The sequence below is a fragment of the Pyxicephalus adspersus genome, chromosome 1 (assembly GCF_032062135.1).
Source record: "Pyxicephalus adspersus chromosome 1, UCB_Pads_2.0, whole genome shotgun sequence".
NCBI lineage: Eukaryota > Metazoa > Chordata > Amphibia > Anura > Pyxicephalidae > Pyxicephalus > Pyxicephalus adspersus.
In genome coordinates, this window is record NC_092858.1 from 160,255,146 (window position 1) to 160,274,888 (window position 19,743).

General features: G+C 34.1%; 1 protein-coding gene across 7 annotated transcripts in view; it reads left to right on the forward strand.

The window, feature by feature from the left end:
- The window catches only part of NCAM2 (neural cell adhesion molecule 2), a 207,554-nt gene that overhangs the window by 122,075 nt on the left and 65,736 nt on the right, over positions 1-19,743 (forward strand). For 5 of the 7 annotated variants that reach the window (XM_072432170.1, XM_072432177.1, XM_072432196.1 and 2 more), the window contains exons 2-7: positions 203-277; positions 1,091-1,297; positions 2,935-3,078; positions 6,946-7,083; positions 8,442-8,559; positions 17,009-17,169. In XM_072432170.1, the coding sequence (XP_072288271.1) occupies positions 203-277; positions 1,091-1,297; positions 2,935-3,078; positions 6,946-7,083; positions 8,442-8,559; positions 17,009-17,169 (843 nt within the window). Of the gene's footprint in view, positions 1-202; positions 278-1,090; positions 1,298-2,934; positions 3,091-6,945; positions 7,084-8,441; positions 8,560-17,008; positions 17,170-19,743 lie in introns of those variants that run through there. The other 2 variants (XM_072432203.1, XM_072432208.1) reach the window with 2 other exon arrangements.

The window sequence follows — 19,743 nt, forward strand, 5'->3', positions numbered from 1 at the left end:
AACCCAATGAATCCTATTTATACCTCTATACAAATATCTACAATGGACCCATGCAGCATTTACAGAGGTTATTTGCAATGTTTTTTCTTTTTTTCATTTATTGTTATAATTCAAATATACTTTATTTCAAGGCATGTCTAAATTTGTCTTTCTTTTACCTTCTCTACAAGTTTTGTAACATAAAAATTGTTCTGTTTTTCAGCTATATTGCAAGTCTCAATTTCTCTCAGCAAAGTCGAAATCAGTGTGGGGCAGTCCAAGTATTTTACATGTACAGGTAATGATTTTCTTTTTCTTTTTTTCATTGCTATGTTTTATTTATCTCTTTATTTTTCTGTCTATGTTGTCACATTTTATTAAAAAAATATATATAATTAATATATATTATAATATATAACACTGACAAGTATTAATTGACTCTGTTAATGGAGATCACAATAGTTCCCTGACAATCACATCATCTGCTTTTTTAAGAAGGTTGATTCTTTGTTTACCTATTAAGGGAACTTCCTGCACCAAGCTGTTGGCAGCCATGCAAATCCTGCAGTTCTTGGTTGTGCTCATTATTTTTTACACATATTAGCTCCTGCTACAGGCTGTGATAAAAATAGCAGCAGGAACAGACATTACCATGCAGCTCTTAGTGCTCAGCTGCCCCCATCACTCAACTTAGACAAATCGGCATTCGAACATTTTACAAAGGATAGGATCAGCAGTGGTAAACTGCTCACTGCTACCTCTTATCATTCTTTATGCGCTGCCACTGGTAGAACGCCACCAGTGGAAACTGTTCAGGAGCATAGGGAAGCTGTAACCGTAACTTCACCACTACAGTCTGAAAAAAGTTGCAGTGTTGCTTAATTTAGTCACCTAACTAGAGCTCAATAACTGCTTTTTTATTATTAAAATCCTAAATATACATACTGTTGCTATATATTGTAAATGTATTTATGCATATTTGTAAAGTCAAAGTGTAAATAAAGCTGCATGCATACCAGATTTATGAATTAAAAAGTATTATTGTATTGCACCTTTTAACCTACTCTTTTGTATGTTGTATTTCCTTTTTTAATGTTCCATTTATTATCAGTCTTGGGTGAGCCTGAAACAATAGATTGGTATAGTCCACAAGGAGAGAAGATAACTTCCAACCAGAGAGTTGTGGTGCAAAGGGAAGGCATCCGGTCATGGTTAACAATTTATAACGCAAATATAGATGATGCTGGAATTTACCGGTGTCAAGCAATCGATTCAAAAGGTCATATTCAAGAATCTACAGTTGTTCTGGAAATCTATCGTGAGTGTTTGTAGAAAATTATTTTTTATTTGTACATTTATTTATTTGTGATTTGTGTTTGTTATATTTATAGGGGCTCACAAGCTAAAGTCCCTACCATAGTCAAATGTTTTTAACACAATATAAAGTCAACCTTTTGGGGTAGCCAATTAAACTAACTGTATGTCCTTTTTTTGTAATGTGAGGGGAAACACACACAAACACCATGCAATTTTGGGGGGTAGCCAATAAACCTAATTGCATTTTTTTGGGATGAAACCAGAACACATAGAAGAACCTGCAATCTCCATGCAGCTAGTTTCCTAGCCCTGCAAAGACCAGAGCACTATCCACTGAACCACCATGCTAACTATAATCATTCAGGACAAAAAAGGAAGTTTTAAGATCTTCAAATAGCAGAGTGCAAGTAGTATACATGACCCTACTCTTCCAGGGAAGTCACAAAACATTTTTTTTGATGAGGTATAATTTATAATGTTTACATAACTTTTGTATTTTTAGAGTGATATGGATACATCTGTAATCTAAAAACAAAATTAAAAATGCATAATAACATTTTGGAATGTTAAGTAACTAAAGACAATAATACTAAAATTAAACATAAGAAATAATTAAAGGGGTTTGTGAAAATAAAGTGATCATTAAAAGAGGCGCTCATACTTTGTTGGCATTTTAGAGACAGAAGACTTGCTGTACTGCTGTAATTACTTGAGTCATTCAGTCATATTCAAATTTTATTGCTATTTTTAAAAAATATCTGTGCATGAAAGTTTGCTTGTTCTGGATTTACATTTTGAGTTAATCACCCATACTAAATCAGTATTGTGAAAGCATTTAATTTTGGCAGTATTGTAAAAAACTACATATGATCAGGACTGAATAAAACAGATTAGTAGGGTAATGTTTAATGCTTTTAAAAATTCAGTAATAATGTTATATATTTTTTCTTTCTTTCCTTACTATAAAATACAAAAATATACATTATTATTAGGTATATATCAAATATTGCATTTTTGCATATACATATATATACATATGTACAATTATTGCAGATTTTTAGGTTTCTTCTGAGCTAGCAGTTAGAAATTTGCACATGATACATTTTATGTATCCTTTTACTTTTCTAATTAGGAAAAGCTTCTTTACAACGTTCGGTTGCTCAAGATAAAATTTACTCATTGTTTCAATTTTTTTTTCTGCTAAATGATTTCAATCTTTCCTATTTTGAAAAACATGAACACAATATTATAATGGTTGCTCTAAATTCATTTCATGGGGAAGTATTTGTATTTTAATGTAAATGGTTTGTAATGGATCATCAGTATGTATAGTGACTTCAATAGACAATACATACTGATGAACCATTTATGTTCATTAATGTATACTAACTTCAATAATTCATATTGTTTGGTTGATATCCAAAAGCTGACACATTCCATTTTTTATCATGTACTTGTATACAGTAACAGAACAGAAAGAACAGTACAACAGGATTTACTTTGTCATAAAAAGTTTTTATTTCTTTATCATTAATTTTTAAATTTTTCAGTAAGGACACATTATGGATCATGCTTTGTATTTTGTTGCTGTGCACATTATTTCCCTGAGAAATAACATTCCATTTACCTTTACCTTAGAGAAACTGACATTTGAAGATGTCAGGTCACCTCAAGAATTTAGAAAGGGGGAAGACGCCGAGGTTGTCTGCCACGTCAACAGTTCTCCTGCTCCCATGGTCAGGTGGTTGAATAACGGGGAAGATGTAACAGAAATTGATGACAGTTAGTATTTTGGTAACGTTTTAAGTTATGTTTTTCAAAAGAGGTTTTAGTTGTAGAATTTATTTGAAATAGGAAGCAGTAAGATAATAAGCTGCCATAACGCAACTTGTTTCATCAGCATCCAGCAATATTTTTCATCATAAATTTGACATTTGTATATGAATTAAGAGGACAATGTCTTCATCTATTAAACCTAATACACGTTTAGAGATAACCCACCTGGGAAAAGTTGAAATTGAATAGGTAAATTGTTCTGCAGTGTGTCAGTTTGCTTATCACTACCACTGTATTCCTGTTTGAATGACTCCAAGGTATATAATAATGGCAGTAAATAGCAAAGGCTAGTTGCAAGAAATGTAATATACATTTGAAAATATCATATTGTTCATATTGTTATTTTTTACCCTTTTTTGGTCTTTTAAGCAAACACAAGCAACACTGGGGTATATCTCTATTACTACATTTAAAATATTTATATTTATATTGGGAAAACAGGGCAGCAAGGAAGCCCAGTTCTGCTAGTTCTTGAGTTCTGTAGAAATAGATGGACCAAGAATTAACATATATCTCTCACTGGGGTTTATTTAAATTGAATTTAGGCTGTGCACTTAGCAAATTTACTCATTAGTTACAAGATATTTTTTTAGCTTAGTAAATGTGATGACTTTGCAAATACAACAACATTTTTGCTTGGAAGTGATTAGATAAGGGGGCCCCTTTGAAACAACTTTCAGGTCTTCAGGAAACACCGGCTGTAAATACTATATCCATAGCTCACAGTACAATAGCCTGGTGGTCAGTGGGAAGAATGCCTCTTACATTGATGACCATTGTGGGGAATGTCATCCTTAAACTTAGAGAAGAATGTCACCAGGTAAACTTACCTGAGAGGCACAAAATGCTTATTGCTTAACCTCCTGGAGGAACCCTGGTTGAGAAACACTGGATTAGATGGTTGAAATCTACAAAGCTTCACTTTGTGTCCTTACACAAGTGTCCTTGCAGAGTGACCAACATTTATTCTTGTTGCATCCAATTAAGCAGCTATGGTTTTAAACCTCTGCACTTTGGGGCTTAATGCAGTTTAATTCAGAAAACCTACAAAAGACAGGCACCAATATTGCTTGGTAATACTTTTAATAGAAAGAAGACTCCAACTTTAGTGAAATCTCAAACACAAAACATTAAAGAGTTCCCTTGCTCTGGAATGGGAACTCAGCAATGAGGCCTTTTAAAACTTTTACATATACATATACTTTTACATTATAGGAGGGCCTAGGGATACAGGGTAAACCTACCAAGGTGTATTTAAATTTAATGGAATTGTGGGCTTATTTAAATACCTGCTCTCTGGGTTTTTTAATCTCATTTAACGCACCGGAATGGAGTTCCACAGATTTTCCAAAAGAGAATTACAACTCTAAAGCCTTCATAAAAACTTTCCCTACTTTCTTTTCTGCACACACCTCTGTATGGAATGCTCGCTGGGGGAAAGGTATCTGGAGGGGGGGGGGGGGGGGGTGGAGAGACCAACAGTGCCTGGACTCTGGAGAGTTAACAGGATGTGAGTTCCTGCACCTTTTTTCTTACAAAAAAAACACTGCCTACTCTACTTCTCTTTGTAGCTCCGTAGAGAAACTTCCACTACAACTAAAACTTTTTTTCTCCAAGGTTCACCTATAACAGTGAAATTAAAAATCTGATGGAAGTTTTAGGCTGTCAAGAAAAAAATTTTTGTTTTTATCTATATTATTGGGAACATATTTTGGTTGTTGATTTGATCATTGATACTAAAAGGAAGCAAAAATAATTCTTAAAATGTAAAACCTTCCATCGCTAAATGTTGGAGTAAGCACATGTCTATTAGTGCACTTTTTTTGTATATCACTTTGACATAATGTTGAAACCTCTTTTAAACCCATTTCATATTATTTACAAATTAGATTTTTTTTTTGTAAAAAAATTCATTGTAAATGAGGTAGTAAAACAATCTTTTTATTGAAAAAAGCCAAAGAAAAAAGCTAGAAAGGTCAATTGTGGAAAATCATATTTTTGAAGGTATTGGTGGTTATTACTCTTCAGAACTCTGTTACAGCCATAAAATAATTGTAAGCATTAAGAAACTTTATTGCACCAATTTAATTCTTGCTTACTGTACATCTTTTCTATAATTTTCCCCTTTTTGTTTAATGCATAATAATATTGTCATTCCGTCTCATATTGAACATCTGTATAAACAATGGGAAACCTAATAGTTTTTGAAGGTTATTAGAAGAAAAAATGCTTAATGCATTCAAAAAATAATTTAATTGTAGTGCATGTGGATAATTTTAATTAAGTATTTTTGACAGATAAGAAATGCAATATTTTGAATTGATTTTACAGAGCGGCATAGACTGCTGTTCATTGTTTTTGCCATGTATTATACTGTGGTGCTTTTATTCCTCCATACAAGTCAAATGCTTGTCAAACTGATCACAGAATATTCTCAAATGAATCTGACATGAGTCTAAATGATCGGTGCAATAACACTTAAGAATATGTTCTGCATTTTTTTAAATCTGTTTTTATTTTTATACGTTTTTATTCTTTACATGTTACTGACACTGATAATATAAAAAAAGACTCCAGGTCATTTCCCGAAAAGAAAATTCTATAGAAGTATATCTGTATGTAATTGATTATAAAACATTTTAAGACATCTAAAAATCTAAAAAAAAATCTTGGTTGTGATGTCAACGACCCCAGCAGACTATGAGCTGTCACTCAAGTGACATTAAAACTTCCCCTTTGCTACTACCCTGACAGTACGAAAAGGTTAATTGGACATTCCCAGAAGAGAAAAGGGTATGTAAGGTGCAAAAGGGTGAGTGCTGTGCTAGGGAATTAACTCATCCTGGTATATTCACATTCCATAAAATTCAAAGACACAGTTAATAGAAAAATATTTTATGGTAAAGAAAATCGGTGTGAGTATGAATTTAAAATGCATGATGACCAGATCTTTTTAAATAAATCCTCTGATTTTTCCATGCAATAGAGGTTCATTAAACTGCAACCTTCCCATGATTACACTTAATTTACCTTGGCTGACCCTCTAATCCATTCAGCCTCCAGGACAGGACTGAAGAAAAATACCCACTATTTTTAACTATTGGAAGAATGTAGCACACTGCCCTTCGTCCAATGGACATGCACATGTTTGGTGATTGGTCACTCAGGCACCCAAGCCCTGCCAAGTCATGACTTGGAGCTTTCATAGGATTTCCTGTCTTAGCTCTTGGCAATAAGAAGAGTGAGACAGAACTAATAAGTCAACTTGTTAATTTACTTGGATAAAGTACAAATTTTCTTTAATATAGTTTGGCAAATATAATTTCTCTATATTATTAAGCCATTTTCCCATTATACTCATTCATAATGCAAATAGGTTATGTTTTGCTTTTGAAAACAGACCTTTAAGGTTATTAAATAATTATATTCTTAGAACAATAAATCATTTACATGTTTATTGTGAACATTCATCTAAAGGCTGTCAATGTTAATATATGTGAAGAAATAAAGTAATGCATCTTAATCACAACCTAATAACAGCTCTTGTGCCAAACCCAAACTCTTTGTTCATAATTTCAGATATAAAATATTTTTTTCCTAGCACAATACAGAATAGTCTTTCTTGGCATAGAAAAAAATATTAAACTTTGAAAATTACATTTTACTTTCAAATTGGCCAATGCATTTTTCATGAAATGCCGGATAGTGTTAGGCAAGAGCAAACTGTAAAGGTATCAGAACTGCTTGAGAAAATTTTTCTTCAGTTCAATTGTTTCTGACCTTTGTGTATATCTTCATTTTTTTTTCCTGTAGGCCGGTTTGCAATGTTAGCAAACAATAATCTCCAGATAATGAACATAAGTAAAAAAGATGAAGGTATTTACAGATGTGAAGGACGAGTAGAAGTTCGAGGAGAAATTGATTTCCGAGATATCTTTGTCATAGTTAACGGTAAGAAAAAATTTATCTTACATAACATATTTTATGTATTTGTAGTTTTTGGTGACCCAACAAACATTTGTTGAGATTAATATTGTTATTTATTTTTTAACTATAAGGCAAAACCTAATGTTCTGCCTCTCTATCAGAACTGCCCTGGAGTTATTAAAGTGGAACTAAACCCTTTGATACTCACTCTCCATTCCGTTACTGCCACCTTCTTCTCCTCCTTCTTGCAGTCTTCAGCCATCTCATATGACTGAGCCAAAATGATGTAACTCCCATGCAAGTGCACTGGAGTTTAGTCAGTCCCAGAAGCCGGGATATGCTGGGTATCCTGACATGATTTTGACAGTTCCATGGAGCGATCAGGCGGGTAAGAATGTTTTTTGAAGAAGGGACATCCTCTGTCTCTTTCTGCAAAAAAACCCTGCCTGATCACAAATTTTTTCAAGTGGATGAAGGAGACTAATGGTTAACAAAACACTAATGCCATTAAAAATGTCTAGGTATTATAGGACCATTGCTGTCTCATCGTCTATTCAACGGTTTGATGCCACCTGCCCTTTTATCAACAGAGCTCCCTAATAATTACAGTGTAAAGTTTCCCATATGCTTTGTCTGGGAGCTACAGTTGGGCCTAAAGGTGTTCAGGCTGGTATGGGTTGAGCATGGGCCACATGCCTTTGACCTCAAACTTTTGGGATATCATTGCAGGAATAAAACATTCTTATTAAAGTCAAATTGAAGTAAAAATACCCAATGCATCCCCATTAGATTATACCAGGCACCCTGTGGAATATATTTGTTATATCTGTATTAAATTGCAACTTTCCAGGTACCTAAAATGTCTGCATACCCTAATATCCATATACTTTTTATTCCTGGGTGAACTAATAAGGCATAGGCTCCACATCTTTCTTCCAACTAAACCCTACCCATAACTGTGATGTATAGTTTGAATGGTCAAGAGAAAGACCAGATGTCACAAGTTTTAGATATCAAGCTGGAGGTATACAACTTTGAGTCTGTAGACATTGACATTACAAGCTGCCCCTAAAAAATAGTGCAGTAAAATTTTCAGGGTAATGCCTTGGCACATGTCACAATTCTAGATGTTCCTTATACCATTGCAAACCCGTACTTTCTATGATCAGGTTCCACTTTAAGATTTGTTTATCCAAAAGGTAAAAATAGAAAAAATGATTGACAACAATCAATTTTGGAACTATTATCTCTATTATCTCTATTTTCACAGTCCAGTAAAACATGTTTTGCAAGCAAAAAATTCTTGGTGGCTGTGTCACGCTTTAGTAAAATGACAATTAGGTTTTCATCTATCTGATACACATTTCTTATACTTCATTTAGTGCCTCCAGCTATCTTAATCCAGCAACGATCCTTTAATGCAACTGCAGATCGGCAAGAGGATATCACTTTATTTTGCCGTGCTACTGGCTCACCTAAACCATATATCACTTGGCACAGGTAAGGACTCATTTTTCAACCTATGAAATACAATATTTTGCTTTTTGACTTTTGTGTCTTCTGTTTTCTAAGGTATCTTAAAGTGTTATAAAAAAAAAAAAAACCCTGTGACTAATCTTCTTAGTAATGAAATGTGCATGCATGAAGCAGGTTGAAACAATTATGCTCTGCTTTCTATCCCAAACTGGTATTTATCATTAGAAACCTATTCACAGGCTTCATTTTATGAAATTATGTACAGCCCCTTGCTGTGGCCCCATCCGGCTAATCTCACAATGGAATATCTAGCGAAGTGTGCATTGTGCCATTTTTACTTTATGTGGGTTTATTCCCTCAGCCATTTAAATTTAGATTTTGTACAGATTATTTGGATGGCTTACATTTGCACATTAACATTTACACATACCCCATCACCATTTCCAATAAAGTAATGTAATAATTGAGATGTATTTAAAACACTTTGGGGAACATAATAGCTTAAGAGCTATTTGATAATGGCTTCTCATATTGGCACGTTATTGTTATTATATCATATTTCATATTGAAATAGATGGAATTTAAAATCAGAACCATGTACCAATCACTTGAATATATAATATATGTAATATTTAGAATACATTTTATTTGGATGGCCGCTTACAGCAACTGTACTATTGTTCCTTTGGAATCACGTACGGGTGGTCGGAACCAACACAGGAGGTATGGTTTACTGAAGCTTTCCAAGACTGGAGAGGATTGACTATCATGGGAGAACCTAGGTCATCCAGCAAACTGGAAATGGATTTCTTAAAATCATTTTCTTTTAAATGTTAAATATTGTTAGTCCTGGACCAGATCCATTTCATATTTGCTGAATCACTAAGGTTCTCCCATCATGGTCTATCTTCTCCAGTCTTGGAGAGCTTTAATAAATCAGGTCCAGACTGTCCAAATCTGTTTTTGGCTATTTCTCTATATTTCTAAATGCTTTAGGAGCATGGATGTGGAAGAATGAATCTCATGTCCTTCTATAAACAGACAGCTTAACGCTTCCCTAACAGTAGACATACTGTCGTATTAACTGATACAGATTTTATTTAACATTTCTATTCTGAACTTCTTTTGATCCCATACACCTCCCAGCTGTCAATCATGATGCCAAAGTTGTATTAAGTGGCTATTATATATATAGGCATTCTGATGGGATGAAACTTTGGTAGAGACTCCTTGATATGGAAAAGTATTCAATGCCATCAGTGATCTTTTAACGCTTTATTTAGTAGATCAGAGGCAATGATTTTATTGGGCTTTTGTTTAGTAGATCAGAGGCAATGGTGTACCTTTTTGCTGTTTTTATACCTATAACAACTGTGATTCATAAAAAAAAAATCAACAAGCCTAAATATTAATAAGAATGCAGTGCAGCATATTTAAAATATAGGATCTATAGTGTGTTACAGACTTCTTAAATAAAATAGACCAATATGGTACTGTCTTGGGTTAAGACTTTAAGAGTCACTTTTTTTTTAATTATACTAGCATACAGTCCCAGCTCCTATTTGTAATCTATAGAGTCATCTATATTTAGCATGAGAGCCTTAAGGTCTACACAAGGCTGAGAATGTTCCTGACAGCTCTCTCTTGCGTATGGTATGATTGACTTTTATCGACTGTGGTTATTCCATAGAGAAATACACACAATGGACTGGTTGCATTGTATTAGAACAGTAACTGACATGAGCGGACATGAACAAATTCATGTCTCATCAAATAGGGTACCCTGAATAATTCAGCATGTCCCTGTACACCATAGTTGAAGTAAAGCTTAATCTTTGCAGTAGGCTGTGTGGCCCAGAGGAATGTCAGCAACTTAATATAGTTTATAGCGCCGTATGAATTTAAATGGCAGACCTTAAAAGAATACTATTAATATATAGAGAAGAACACATGACCTTTACCAACCCATAAATAAGTTGCATTTTATTTTTTATTTAGTGTTAATACAAATGGTTGTTCAGTTTAAGTTAAACAAATATTCAACTACTTAATGTATTGCATGTGCCAGATGTGCTTGAGTAAAGTAAGGAAGAAGGAAGCGTTGTAAATTTTGCCAGCCCAGTATAATAACTGAATCAACACAAATTTTACTTGTAGTTTATGGATTTAGTCTTTTTGAAGTTTGTATTTCATTGAAATTTTAACTACAGGCAAAGGTCTCTCTGGTGGTCAGTGAACCCAAACTCTTCTGCCTTCATGCAGTCTATCCGTTTCCAAAGTCTTCAACATTTAATGCTTCTGGGAGGGTCAAATTAATGCATTCTCATCAGCACATTGTGGTTTCTTCTCTGCAATACTAAGTCATGTTGGTACATTTCAAACAGTATTAACTTCCCTTATAGTGAACTATAAGCAGAGGTCATTTACCTGGGGACCTCCCCCTTTAGAATTTCCACCATCCACTCTTTCCAGAGTAAACCTTTACTTTCCACCAGTTTGCCACTGTGGTGTACTATTCTCTCAATTTGGGATTAGAGAGCTATTCTACTAATATTTATTCCACAGACTGATAGGTGAGGACTCTATTTCCCATTATGTCCCTCCCACCAGTCCCTATACGATAATATTCAACTAGGGAAAGCCTCCTGATGTTTAACCACAAAGTGATATGCTTAAAAATTTAAAGTGACAGCCACACCATCTATACCTTACAACCTTACAAGCGAAAAAAAAATAGCTGCACAGGATAACAGCAATGGATTTTAAATTGTTTTCTACACTACTATATGATGATTACAAGTTACAAGTTACAACATATATATATATAATTGCAAAGGACATAACATTCAAAATTTTTATTTCTAAGGGAAATACCTTTCCAAGCAGTAAAAAAAATTCCTGTGAAGACGATTGCACAAATTTAAAATACTCACTTGTAAATAATATGCAAAGAAGTCTAAAAAACAGGATTTTTGCTTTCATACATACGGATAGCTGGAGTCCCTTGAGATTCACCTCTTTCGCCAAGATAAGTAGAATATTTCTTACAAAAAGAAAATTCATTTGCTTAATGATCAATCCAAATGTGTTTAGTAAATTAACCTCACGTTGTGGTATTTAGAAGCATAAATCAGGCAAAACATTATTTTGCAATAAAGCAATTGGGACAGACAAAATATTATCATATTAAAAAATATTGTAACAGACAAATTTTCTCTTGCACTAAGAAGTCAAATATTATCTGGCGTTAAAAAGCATTGGACAAGCAAAATATTTTCTTGCATTAGAAAGCATTGGAACAGACAAACTTTTCTCATACTTCAAAAAGCACTAGACATACAAAATAATATTCTGCATTAAAAAGCATTGTCAGGCAAACTAATCTCTAGCAACAATAGGAAGCATTGGCACTGACAAAATATTCACATGCATTAAGAAGCATTGGAACGGACCATAATTTCTCTTGCACTAAGATGTGTTGGAAGCAATAAAATATTTTTTTTTGTATCAGGAAGCATTGGTACAGACAAAAGAGTCTTTTGTATAATAAGCACTGGAACAGACAGAATATTCTCTTGCATTAGGGAGCATTGGAAGAGACAAAATACAATCTTGCATAAGAAACATTTATACATTTTGAGTGAAAATGATCCCTTATTTTCAGAATTTACTTGCCTATCTATACATTTCTTTAGGAGCAGAAAGACATTATATTAATGAAATCTGGTTTCACAACATTTAATGTATCTAATCTATATTTTAGGACATGAGTTCATTTCCAAGGATTTCATGCATACAGTGTAGCATGTTTAGAGGAGAATAATTGAATCATTCTCATAAATGGTTTAACCCCCATTTAATTTGTCATATTTACTTTGTCATCTATATAATGAAATATCCATGTGTTATGTCTTATATTGGAGAGATAACAAAAAATCTAAAGAATACATTTTTTTATACTTATGAATTATTACTTAAGAGGTGAGAGTTTTTTTTCAGTAGTTATGGTTGTGAGTTTTGAATTTGTGATTAATGTTGCCATTTGTATGTCAGTATTGGCTATGGAGTCAAATGAGATGACCCAAAACTGTTGCCTTTTGGAATGTACCAATATTGTGATCTTTTTAATAAAAAAGAAGGAATGATGAAACACTGATTATTTTCTTATTGTTTATATTATGTAAGTTAGAGACTAATACCTTTTTTCAGCAAAATAAACAAGTGTGTAATTTTCCTGTCTTTGAAATATATGAGGAGTCATTATAAAATTCCTAAACATTTACATTTTCTTTGGAAACAGTGAGAGTAGTGGCCTATCTGAGTATGTCATGTGACTAGTAAAAATACATTGCAAAGGAAGTTGGCCATGTAGAAAAGTGATGTAATTTGTTTTGAAATTCTTAATAAAGTTTAAAGAAAGTTCTGAAACTTTTTTAAAAACTCTCATATATCCAAGACAGTTATTAAATGTAAAGCTGGCAGATTATAAAATGCAGGTAAATATTGCAACTCAGTGACTCTCTATTTATAAAACAGGGAATCTGATTTTCCCTCAAACATTCCCTAGTGGGGGAAAACCTAATAATTATTAGGTTATTAAGTGTAATTTATTTTTGTGACAGCATATATATATATATATATATATATATATATATATATATATATACTGGATTTATATTTCCAACAAAGGAATCAAAAAAAGAAATTCCCTGTGCCTTTATCTTATCTAGTCCTAGTATTTTAGGTAACAAATCTTTCAGACGAATACACGCTTATAAAGAATTTTATGCTTTTCCTAGAAACCTAGATTTGAGCATGAATACAGCATGGTTTATTATATTGTCTAAAGTGGAACAAATGTTGTATATTTTTAGGGAACCGGTTTAGATACTCTGTCCAGTTTACATTGCTGCCTTGTCCTTTTTTAGTCAGCTTTAATGTCTATTCTCAGATTGGAGACAGCAATATAAACTCAAAAGCATCCACTTTGTCATCAAAACTATTTTTTAAAGTAAATAAAAATGCCACCTTGCCAGGTATTGCCCCACTGAAATGGAATAAATGTAATGGTAATTGGAAAGTGTAGTTAGTTCGGATGCACAGACATTTAGATGCTGTTGCTTGCAAAGTAAAATCATTTGGGAACTTAACAGCCAAATTCATTTGCAGTCCACTGGAGTGATTCTGCTTGTAATCACTTATGTTGCCAGCTGAATTAATCAAGGCATGTATTAAATTATGAATTCAGGAAATTGTGGATTTTCAGACGATTCAATCCTCAGAATCACTAAACTCAAATGAATCCAATAATTCATCATATTGGAGTAACTTACTTGCTCAAAGTGAAATTTCATTATGGCATGTGCTTACCTGAAGTGGCTTATATGTATAGAACCATTATGTATAGATTCAGAAATGTTTCCAACTTGTAAGTATCATTTAGATTAGTAAATATGCAAATGAAATGCATGAGAGTTTCACCTTCTTAAAATACTGGTCATCCAGTTCTGAGATTTCCATAGCTCTGCCACACAACATATCTCTCGCTGTTGGGGATGTGATCTAAATATTACTTTTCTGCAGTCTTAATTTAATTTCGTTTTCTGATTTGGCTTATTGTTTGTCTTATTCTTTCTGCTCTATGAACTTTGATATATGGACTGTACAGTAAACCCCAAGAAACTGATACTATGTCTAATTCGTATACCGATTCAGTACCAGTGCCTAAAAATTAATAATGTACAAATTTTTTTTTTTAGTATATAATCTGCCTAAAGTTCTTTAAAATTACAAAAGCTTATTACTTATATTAAAGAGATGAGAAAATATTGTTGCTCTTACAGTATAATTCATGATACATAATAAAGTATTTAGTGGCCGGTGGTTATTTACCCCTCCCTAAAAACTTATATCCAGCCTATTACCATATGTGCACGCACTCAAGGCCATTTCAGACAAGCAATTGATAGCAGCTTCCATTTGCAAACTTAACTGTACTGTAATTCACTCCCATTTATCTGAATAGGAGCAGTTGTGAACCATTGTGCACACAGGTTTGCACACTTTTGCAGTAGATTACGGCATATTTTCTGGAAGCAGCAAGTGCCTTCTTGCTGCATAGGTGTTTTTCTGCCTCCATAGGAGGAACCACACTGCTACTGAAAAGGCAATGAGTGAAAGCATGTTAACCTGTGTTGCGGTTCAGCTGCTCCAAGTTGCAAGTTAGCAGTTTGCTATGCACCTGGAAGCAGCTAACCACACGTCTTTCCACTGCAAATATGAAAAGATCCTTAGAGAATGCCAATCTATGACTTATTTTTAATCATTTTGCACACCAAGAAAAATAAATAAATAAAATGCTTTGCTGACACCCTAAAAATGTAGTGAATCCTTTTTAGTTGGAAAAAAAATTTGCAAAATTTTAATAATTTAAATTTTATTTTAGTGAAACAGGTCAGTTACCTTTTATTTCTTTTTTCTGTCTAGCTGCTGTAATACTGCACCTTTATGGGGTTTTTTTTGTTATCATAACCATCTTGGAAAAACAATGAAAAAGCCTTATTTTAGATTCCCTCCAAGGAGATCAGTAATGTTTCTATTAGTTTTTTTTTCTATCCATTATTCGGCAGTCTGAAGAAAGGCAATCTACATGATACTATCACGGACAATAAAGACATGTCTCCCAAAACTGCTACTCATTAAATTAAGCATTTATAGGTGCACTGTCTTAGTGACATCTTGTCATAACTTTGACATATGATGATTGATGATATCTTATGAAAATTCTTATCCTCAGTGTTACAATTACTAGCTGACATGCCTCAGATAATCATTATTTTAATTAAGTAAATCTATCAGTGTTTAAAAGTGTTTGTTACTTGATATATACAGGTGGTTAAACAATATATTCTGTGTATGTTACCACTATATTATTAAAATGCTAATATATTATGAACTTGTATTTATATAGCGCCAACATAATACGCAGCACTTTACAAAGTCTATAGTCATGTTACTAACTGTCCTTCAATCTAAAGTCCCTACCTCAGTCATATGTCATTAACACCGTCCAAGGGCAATATACCCCTATTAGTATGTTATGGGATGTGGGTGGAAACCAGAGTGCCCAGAGGAAACCCATGTAAACACAAAAAGAACATAAAAACCCCTTGCAGACCTAAACAAAATTCAAGCCTGGGACCTAGCGCTGCAAAGGCAAGAGTGCTAGATACTGGGTAAACCACAATGCCTTTACTACAGAGGTTCGCCTTTAGCCATGCAGCTCCCCAATCAACAAGAAATATTGTAGGTTATAGTTTTTTTTTCTGATTACAGAGCTATATGTCTTAGTAGGGGGTACGTAGGACCTCTGCAGGAAGATCACTTTTTCTGCACAGAAAACAAGGGTCTTCATCTAGAACATGCTAGCAGGGGAACGTTCTACTCCTTATTCATTCTAAAGAAATCAAACTGAAAGACTTTGCACAACTTTTGCTTCCAGGCATCTGGAAACGAATTAGCTTTTTAGCAGTATTAAAACTTCAAGTTCATTTGGACTTTGACCGGAGTGCCCAAACAATTATTATGGAATGGAACTAAAATGTTCAGGAAAAATTCCCAGGCAATACTTTGAATAGCTATCCTTGACTAGGCTTTGTTTAATAACAAACCTCATGTAATCACCATGCCAAAGCATCTAAGAGCCCCCTGCACCATGTTACTAGGTATAGACACTACAAAATCTATATTGTTGGGTGCACTGAACCCATACACAGGTTTCAAATTTCTGTATGACAGGGCAATTCTCAGGATCTGATCCAATTATTTATTAGTAGAGTGGATTTTCCCATAGCTGTTTCCCTCTGTTATGAAAAAAATCTTCTCAAGCATTTAACATATAATACTTGGCTTCCAATAGAAACACTCTTTAGGTTTTTAGGTTATCCTTAGTTGATTTTTAACCAGTAATATCTGTACTTTGTAATATAACCAAACAATGGAAAGATGCATCCTTTGTAAGGGCATGATCACAACATAGTATCATACATGAGTTGCATCAAGTTCATTTCACATTTTCTTCTTCCAGTTGGGGTCTTGAAAGTAACGGACTACACAATACAGTCTAGACCAGCTTTTTTCAACCTTTTTTACATAGGGGAACCCATAAAATCATCAGGACATAGGGAAGCCCTGACAATAGTTACAATATCCACAGATCACATTACTTTAGTTTGTTAGTCATTGGGAAGAATACCTCTTACATTGCTGGCCAGTGGGAAGAATGTCGCCTATACAAAAAGACCATTGGTGTAGTAGTTGTAAGTGATACAATTTGCATATTTTTTTAGGAAGCCCCTAGCAACCTCTGGAGGAACCCTGGTTGGTAAACCTGATCTAGACATTATTTTAATTGGTTGAAAATTCAAACAGCAATCTACAATTTATTGTAGTTTTCTTTCTTTCTTTATTTTAGGAATGGGAGAATGATTGAAGAAAATGAAAAATATTTATTAAGAGAAGACAACACAGAATTAACTATTAGGAATATCATCAACAGTGATGCCGGTTCCTATACCTGCAGAGCAACAAACAAAGCTGGAGTTACTGAAAAACAGTCCTTTCTTCAGGTGTTTGGTAAGTCTGTTATGTTATGTACTACTGGTGACTTTTACTGTAAAAGAGTTGCAGTAAAACAATACCAACTATTAAAGTGTTTTAAAGGTGTAATGGTATCTTTTTTTCTGGATAGAAAAGAAATGGCTAAAACCCTTGGTCAAGTCTTTATTGATGTTTTCTATTTGTCTAGGTGACCATTGACATGGAGTCATCAAATTAGGGCAAGCAGTGAAAGCAAACTGTCCCATAACGACACCTATTATGACATCTCTATATGATGGGATTTCTGTTTCTTTTGAAGAGATTTTCTCTTATTTATTGGTGCCTCTAGAATAAACAGCAATACCTCCCCACTGGCTACAGGCAGTAAAGAATAAGCAGATAGGATTTAAACATTTCCTTACACTAAAAAGTAGCATACGATACAGTGTAATGGGGTACGAGGTGCGAGTCAACAGTTTCCAGAATTCAAATAGTAAAACTAGCTAGATAAGTGGCTTCATCTCATTCGAAGTAGTCTAGCATAGGATAGGGCAATGTAGATAGAATAAGACCACCCCAACAACTCTTTCCCCCATGGTTGCATCTTATAATTGAGAAACTGAATTCAGCAGGTGCAGAGATCTCAGAAATACAATCAACATATTTTAGAAGCCAAAGCTGATTCGACAGCCTTCATTAATGGTGGCCATCCATGTACACATTGTAGTACACTGTGTACATTGTGTACACATTGAAAAGGCTGTTGCATAGTTAGTAATAAAGGTGAACAATGAGCTGGAAATCTACAGGCTGACATTAGAGATTAGCAGCTCACATTTCCCGAAAACAATTATTTTAGGACTGTAAATACAAGATAGTGAAATCTAAAAGATGGTAATCTAAATATTGTAAGTGTGAAAACATTATCACCTTTAAAAGTTGAAGGACAAATAATTTGCAAGTATGTAACGTATTATGTGTTAGCTAAAGTGTAACATGCTATAACTGATGATATGAACAAAGTGCAAAAACAGAAAGTTAGCAAAGTTTTTGGGTCTTTTATAAGATAGACATATATAGAATTTAAGATGTTTCTTTCTGAGATCAAGAAAACATTTTAGAACCTTGTACAACTAAAAAGCCCTGAAATCCAATGACTTTGAATGGTGGGCGATCAACAATACAGAATGAGACAAGGTGATGCTAGAAGGTCCTCCAGCCATGGAAAAAAGTCATGCTCCATCAAATCATGCATATGCACAGTAAAGGAGCCAATAAATCTGGATTTCGGCTTTAAGGAAAGCAATAAAATAAATGTAGTTTTGAGAATTTCATACAGTTTAAAACAAGACCAAGCACTGAACTAACAAAAAAATGTGCCACTGAACATGCATGATACCTTCACTTATCTTAGCTAATTAAGCAATACGTTTGTGCTTACTTTTTTAACGTGGTAATTGCTGTCAGATACAATGCTCGCATTGTTTTTGTTCGTTAAAAAACAGCTGCCAAGAAGGAGCATCTCAGGTCCAGCACTTGGGAGGAATGCCTGCCATTTGATCAATTTATGAACAGATTTATCAGAGAGGATTTGGAGTATCCAGATTTCATTTAGAATGATTTTTTGGCAGATGCAGTCAGGTCTGGCTTGTTATCAAGGTTAAGACACCTGTCACAGATTCAGCCATGCGCTTTGCAGGTTTTATAACTAATCACATGCTTATAGGACAGCTCAGCTTCCATCTAGTTCATTCTCTTCTTCCTTGTTATTCAGCTCAATAAATTCACAAAATAATTGCAAATGAATGCATAAAAAAACATTTATAGGAAACACATTTGTATTAATAATTTAAAATTATAGTTTGATGTTTTCAATGTACAATGAGCTTCAACTAATAAAATCTATGCGGTGTCTATCTCTGTACATTGATGTGCAATTCCATACCAAGACACAGATCTGTGAGGTCTATTTCTAACAATTTAGAATACTGGTGCTCAACCTGCAGCCCTTTGGCACTTACTGCAGACTGAAGTCTGTGTTTTGTGAAGTGGAGAATATTACAGCCAAGGAAAAGTAATCTTTAGTCTGGCTTCTACCTAAGTGTTCCATCCATTTTCTCATTTTATTTTTCTCCTCTGATTATTTAATAGTTCTGTAAAAGCACTGATCTCAAGCATTCTCATGTAATATGTTTCCAATGGCTGTCTCTTAAGTCTCTCCAACAACACCTATAGCATGTCCACAGTCTCTGACTCTCTTCTTTAGAAAGTCCACAGTCTCTGGCCATCTAATTACTATGTTTGCAGTCTTTGGCCATATCCTGTAAAATACCTGCAGCCTGTGACCATCTATTTTGGTGTATCTGCAGCCTGTGGCCATCTCCTGTACTAGGTCTGAGGTCTCTGGCCATCTTTGGTAAAATGTCTGACCACCACTTATTTAGACAGTATGTGGTAATGCTCTTTGAGGAGTGTAAGAAATGTGTACACATGCATCTGAACACAAGTGTGCGCGCTTGTGCACACTATGGGCCTGATTTTATGACCCTCTCAAAGGCTGGAGAGGATGGCGATGGGTGATCCAGCAAACTTGGAATGGATCTGAAAACC